This window comes from Gavialis gangeticus, unplaced genomic scaffold (assembly GCF_001723915.1).
Source record: "Gavialis gangeticus isolate Ggan-Ray unplaced genomic scaffold, GavGan_comp1, whole genome shotgun sequence".
In the NCBI taxonomy this organism is placed as follows: Eukaryota; Metazoa; Chordata; order Crocodylia; family Gavialidae; genus Gavialis; species Gavialis gangeticus.
The window spans coordinates 17,958,488-17,965,503 of NW_017729001.1; the positions used below are offsets into that span (position 1 = coordinate 17,958,488).

The 7,016-nt window shown below is 40.3% G+C and overlaps 1 protein-coding gene across 6 annotated transcripts in view; it reads right to left on the minus strand.

Annotated features, from left to right (window-relative positions):
* Nucleotides 1–7,016, minus strand: part of ARVCF (armadillo repeat gene deleted in velocardiofacial syndrome) — a 521,911-nt gene that overhangs the window by 329,681 nt on the left and 185,214 nt on the right. For 4 of the 6 annotated variants that reach the window (XM_019506978.1, XM_019506979.1, XM_019506980.1 and 1 more), the window contains exons 4-5: nt 6,385–6,484; nt 1,884–2,128 (exon numbers count right to left, since the gene is read on the minus strand). The exons of 1 other annotated variant lie outside the window; for it this stretch is intronic. In XM_019506978.1, coding sequence (XP_019362523.1) covers nt 1,884–2,099 — 216 coding nt within the window. In that variant the 5' untranslated portion in view covers nt 2,100–2,128; nt 6,385–6,484. The remainder of the gene's footprint in view (nt 1–1,883; nt 2,129–6,384; nt 6,485–7,016) is intronic. One more of the 6 variants, XM_019506983.1, reaches the window with a different exon arrangement.

Consider the following 7,016-nt stretch of genomic DNA (forward strand, 5'->3'; position numbering starts at 1 on the left):
TCCAATCCGAACCAGCACGGGGAGGTCAGGTGGGGTGTTATACTAACATTTAGCCTAGAGTAGCCACACATTAGTGTAACAAAAACTAAGTAACATATATCACAGATAAACCTGTTCCAGAGTGGTGTAACTTTAAGCTGCCTAAAGGGTGCTTAAAAATAATTTTACGCACCCTTTAGGCAATCAAGGGGTTAAGAGCTCCAAGAGACACCTGAAACGAACATGCAACAAAGCCCTAATTTGCTTTGTGTATCCTTCCTAATGAAAGGCATGATATACATGTGAAAGCTGCTGTATCTAGAATCACAATATAGTCTATGCAAGACACAACCACATGTATTACTATGCAAGTTACTAACCCAGCATTTTTAGCTCCTTAACAGGTTTACTGCAATGGCAAACTAGCTCAAAAATATGAACACTGGTAGTTTACAAACAGAAACATTTCTTGTCTAGTACCTCAACGGCTCACAGACTGAGAGTACATAAATACTGAACTCCGGTATCCACTTTCAGCCATGGCTCCACCAGAAGGGTAATTGCGGACTTGATAACTACAGTCCTTGTACTGATGTTAATAGGGGTTGATTAGGCCTCGAGCCACAGCACTGTAGAAGAGCTCATACTTTATCTGATCTATGAACAATTTCATTTGAGAGTTATTAATCTGGCACCTGTCACATAGTTGCTGAGAAAAAAAAAGGGAAGGTGTGTTTATCCTTTGTTTGTAAAATGTATGTGGTACTGCACCCCCACTCTACTAGGTAATCCGCTGGAAAACAACCCACAACTGCTACCAGCTACCTATATTACTCCTTCAGCCCCAGTTCTTTCCTGCTGAAGTTCCCAGATTCAAACACCAATGGCAAGGATGATCACATTGAAGCTTCACAGAGTAATATGGAAGTTGCTTTTACGTATTTCCCACAAGAAACCTCCCTCAAGTTTACCCCGAGAATTTGTAAGACCCAAAGAGAACTCTGACTTGGGCAACTTCCATGAAATACTGCCTGTCAAGAAGAAACTGGCATAAAGCATTTTTGACATAATAAGAGCTCTGCCTATGTATGGATCAATGCAGGAAACTGGTATGGTCGGGAGGCAATCTCTAAAATCCATAATAGTATATCTGTGAACCAAAAACCAAAAGTCCCATCACAGAACAGAACCTTCAAAATGCAACTGTTGCTACTGCATTACTTACCTCAGGTTTTGGAGTCATTTGCTGGTTTAAAGAATACATTTGAAAAGCAAGCACCTTATCACTTTACACATTTAGGTAGTTAAGGAGCATGAACAAGGCAACACTACATCTGGAAATCATAAAAACCCACACAAGTTCAAATTATGTAACAATAATGGAGAATTCCTCAACTGGGTAAACACTCTGAGTCAAACCTTAAAGATCTCCTTTCACAGGCAATGGGCCTGCAGTCCTGATTTTTCATACCACTCCTATGCAGTCAAACTCCAGTTGACCTCAAGTGGAAGTTGGGCTCAGTAAGGACATTGTGATTTTGCCCCGTGTTTTAAACCACAGTGATAGTATAAACACACGTAGGAAGTGCTGTAGCTTTACAGATTAATGTAAATACCTCCATGTGGGGCTTAATTATCAAAGACCTATCATTTGCCCAAAGTACTGTATCCCAAGAAGTAAAAGGAAATGAGGAAAAAAACATTTTAAATAAGGTACTGAAATCTGTGCCACATCACTCAATCAGTGAAACATGCTGGGGTCGCTGTCCTTCTGTTTCACAACAAGATACATGCCATGGAATGAAATGCTGATGAGAAGTGGGGAGATGTTCTCGGCTGTCTGAAATGGGAAAATTCTGGGATGCATGGATTTTAGTGACAGGTTAAGATAAGCAGGCTGTTACCTGCAGGACAAGTTGCTGCCACGCAGTTGCCAGTGGCTGACCATTGCCAATGTTGCACATGCTCATTCGGTCTGAGGGCTGATTAGCACGTTCAAGCTGCAAGGAGACATTGCGTCGTTCTTCTTCAAGTGCGCGGGTGAGCCGCTCGAAACGAGCCTCTTGCTCTTTAACAGATGCCAAAATGCTGGCAGCAGACCTGATATCATAGTCATCCATGACTGTTTTCAAATGTTCCTGCCTGTTAACTGACCAGGGCAAATGGAAAGGGTTAGGTAAAGGGGCGATAGGGCATAGGTCAGAGGTTAAGAATAAAAATTCACATATTAATTACTCTATTATATAGCATTCATGTTAAGCGGCAAACTCCAGCTGGTCTTTGAAAAGACTTAATTTCCAACCACTGATTTGATTTTAAATGAGAAGTAACTAATCCATGACTTCCCTGTTTAAAAAACTCCACATGCTCACCTTGGATAGAATTTATTCTTAATTCCTTTGAAATTAAAAAAAAAAAAGGTAGCATTTGCCTGACAAGATTTTCATGCCTCTTGCAAAGCTAATTTCACTGTGCAAATAAAAACATACTTTTCAGAAGAATTTAGAGAGGATATTATTTTTCCTTTTTTCCCCCTGCTGGAAGAGAACATTCCTTCCACCTTTATTCATGTCTGCCTTTGACGTTACTGATGATAAAAGTTAATGTTTTCACACAGCAAAGCTTCATTCTGCTGGACAACAACCTTATTGCTTGTGGCTTTTGAAACTATTTATCCTAGTAACTTGACTAACTGGGTAAATATTTTGAAGGATCCTTTTTAAGAAAAGTAGAAAGGCCCTAAGAAGTTTAGCAAGTCAAGTTTGAAATTATTTTACATGCAATAATGATGAAGGGGAGGCAAATTATAATACAGAACATGCTGTCAAATGCAGACAGCGCAATTACAGGTAGAGCTGTTTGAACCATGATTTCAGTGCATTCTCTTAGGTTTCATTACAAGGGTATTTGTATGCATGGTAGCCAATGAGAATTTTTATACACAGCAGTCAGTCATGCAGCTGCTTGCTAGTAATATAAAAAAGACACCTTCCATGGGAAAAATACAGGGCTGCTTGTCTCCACTTGCACTGGAATAATACACAGCAAGCCAACTGAGTTTCTTCTGAGATCTGTCTGCACTGACTATGCCCTTTTTAAGTAAGGATTATGTAGCATTCCATTTTAAGCCCTATCAGCATATGTGCATGATGTGTGAAGCTCCGCTCCCCACTGGCCTTGAAAACGTATCAGGTCAATGTGAAGTCAAAATATTTTGATAAAAGAATTATGAACAATATAATGCAGAGATGCCTGGTAGTTTCAATTGAATTCCTTTACTGAAACCAAACTGGAGGAATACACTACTTAAAATACCCATTACCTGAATGCTCTGGTGACAATACTCTCTGTTTTCTCCATAATTCAAGAAAGCTTCCTATCTTTTGCGGGGCAACAGTTAATGAATGAGAAGTCTTAATGCATCATTTCAAAGGTCTTTCATTCTATTCATTTGCAATTCTGGAGCTGTACTTATCTGCTGCTATCAATCCTTTTTGCTACCCATCTACAAAAAGGCACCATCATGCACTTTTGTGGTTTTACAGATTATTCCTAATTCCTAAGGATAGCTGTTGATGGAAATAGAGCAGATATGTAATAACTAGAAGCAGAAATACTGTGGGAATTTTACTGTTATTTCCTTTTCTCAGTTGTGACACTTTGGTAGAACCAAACCTCCCCTCATTGTCTGAAGCTCTCACTGCTCTAAGCAGCTTCTCTTACAGTATATGTTGGTTCTCTCTCTTTACTTGGTCCTTCTCCAATTGTGGGTTAATCCACAAATTTCATTGCGGCTGAATTCTACAGCAGACGAACACCTGATAAAGACTGACATGAAGCTGGGTGCAGAGATGTGCTGCAGAGGGGGAAGAGAGGCACTTCTTTTATTAATTTAACGGATCAAAAGAGTCTTCAGAAATCTTAACTGTCTAGGACTTCACTTAGGTTGTTGCCTCCAGGGGGGGAAAAAACCACAGCTGGAAAACTGGCAGACACCTCATTCCTGTAAGCAGCTCTGCAGACCACCTAAAAGTGCTTCACAGACCGTATGGTAGTCCACAGAGTACAAGCAGAACAACTGCCATCTGTGATTTCAACAGAAGAAAAGGAGAGTTGCTGAATCCAAATGAAGCGTTCTGTCCAAGTGCTACTCTTGGTCCCTCAACTCAACTGTTGAAGCTGAATTTCTATAGAAAACTAACACTGCCAAGCTAGTCCTGTTTTCTGCAACAGCCTCCAACAGGAATCCCAGCAAGCCATTCTGAGACCGGGTCTCTTGCAGATTAAAGACTTTTGCAGATTCAGAGGCTGAAGATTCAGAAAAGAATAGACCCCTGTATATGATGTGAAGGGAAGGAAACCAAAATGGGGTGCAACATGCTTTAAACAAATACAAAAGGCTACTTTCCCCTCTTAGCACAGATATAACAGGGAGTGCAGGTTCTCTTTCTAAAGAGGACTGTCTGACAAGTAAGGTCTGAAAAACAGAGGGGTTACCCCTTGTTCCCATCCACTGTTGACTCTAAAGCGGCAATGGCATTAATAGCAAAGGAAAAGTTATAACTGAGCTAACGTATACCTTTCAAGACATTTTCTGAACACATGACAACAATCCCCCCACCTTCAGAAAATTCCTGAACAAGTATAGACAGCTGTTGATGGTATGCAACCAAGAGTACCCAAAAATATTAGATTCTGTAACTGGCATGAATCTCTAGAGAATTGTAGAGACCTCCAGGCAGGAAATAAAATGTGAGTCTCCTTTTGACCATAAATAACTTGTTTCTTTTCTCTGTGCAAAGAGAAACACAGGCAGAAAATAAACTGTATAAATTTTCAGATGTACAATTAGTGACCATAAAAATCCTGATTGCTATGCAGAAACAGCAGCAGGACCACTAACTGCCTTTTAAGAAAGGTTGGACAAAGACAGACTTATGCATTTCAAATGATTTATTAGCAGATAAATACTTGCTTGCTGTTGATTGCATTTCCAATTATTTACCCAGTGTTTCAACCATTTACATTACCAGCAGTCTAGACTAGGAAAAAAAAAAGAAGTACTGACTCATGAAGTTAGTTATTCAGTCTGCCACTTGTAATTTGCTATCGTTTGTAAATAAATTAAAGTGTGTTGAATACCCTAAAATAAATGAAAATATTAAAATTATAGCAGCCAGGTAAAGATTATTGCTAAGACTGCTATTCCAGGCACTTACTCTAAACATGGCAAATGCTTGCCTAAAAAGTGTCAAAGACTATGCTGACAAAGGCAGATCTATTTTGTCCTGCCTCTTCCTGTGTTATGCTGGAACTGGGACATAGACCTGCAGTAAGAGGATTTGTCTTTTTTTTGACTGCTGATATTTAGAACCAAAGTATCAGCATAAGTAAAGTGAGTTATATGCTCACTAAGAATAAACATCATGTCTATGCAAAGAGGCCAGCAAAAAAGCCAAGGGACTACTTATATTCAGCTCATGTATTGGATATTACTGTAAGGTAAATGCATACGACTTTTGTTGCTGTGAATACAAAGACTCAAAGTGCCAGGGCTAAGAACTAATGCTCATTCAGGATTTGTGCAGCGGGATTCTAGATAGTAGAGTAAAACATACAAGGGGCTTGGTAATGTGAAAGAAGTCCTAATTCCCACCTGACCTCTGAATCTCAAGCACTGGTAGAGTAAAAGTATTACCTGGGGTCTTCTAGGGGCCCAAGGGTGCACGGTACCAAACTCCAACTAAAATTTGATGGGATTTAGGTATGCGAATTCTTCATTTAGTCACGTGTTCGAAACTGCAGACTGAATGTTCCAGTGAAGGCAGATTTAGGATTTTTTAATTACTTATCTGGCCAGTGAGCAGTAGGAGCTACTCGAGTAGGCTACATTTAGTTAACAGAGTAAGGACCAGCACAAGGGCTGTTGCTTTTCTGAGGAAAAGGTGCTTCTTGTAGCACGTGACACACTGCTGGTGAACCCAGCACACATTGCTCACCTCACTCAAGCACCCATATAAAAGTACTATGCACACCAGCCCCTCTGCAGTCTTGACCCAACCTGTTTTCATGCTAGATTGTGCCCTATAAACAGGAGATAACCATGTGGGTAGTAACAAGAATCCTTCTGCATTTGTGCAAACAACAGAAGGAAGACAAGGCAGACCATAAAAGTGCATGTATGTGCATGGGTGTACGTACAGCAGCCATGTGCTTCTGAAAGGGAGAAAGCACCAAAAGAAACATAATAAAAAACAGGAGTTTAAAAGTCTATTAGTTCACAGTCCACGGAGCTGGACCACCGCACATAGTAATTACATTTTCATTAGAAGATGCCACATATACAAGAATGAATGCTATTTCCCATGCAATATTAGCATGCAGAGAAAAGCGAGCAATACACACCAAGTAGATTATTAGGGCCTGAATGTTAAAGATGCTGTGACATCACCCTCTAAGACTAGACAACTGTAGAGTGTGGGGCAGCAACCTCAAGCAGAACCAGCTACAACAGAGAGGAAGGAGAAACAAAGTTAGTTATTGTGGCATAAGTGCTTCAAGAACCTCTTTCTAAACATGGTCATTTCCTATATTCCCTGTTCCATACTGTATCACTGTTAAAGTTTAAAAAAATGCCTATTTTCTGCAAACCCCCCAAAATAGCAACCACATTCAGAGAATCAAAACCTGAGGGCATTAAAGCAGCTTCAGCTTGGTCAACATGTGGACTTGCTTGTTTTTGGAGAGGTTTGCTGCGAGTGGTCTATGTGGACTGAAAACTGCGAATCACGAGGAAGACTCAGAAAGGTACAAAACTGAACATTATGGTCAAAATGTTTACAATCTGGATGCCTCATGTTAGGCACTCAAATTCATATGGGTCTTTAAGAAGAGGCTGGATGCCTACCTGGCTGGATTCATTTGAGTCCCGTTTTTGTTTTGGGGTTTTGTTGTTCTCCCGCCCTGGCGGGGGGTCGGGCTAGAAGATCTACTAGGTCCCTTCCGACCCTAAATCTATGAAACTATGAATCTATGAA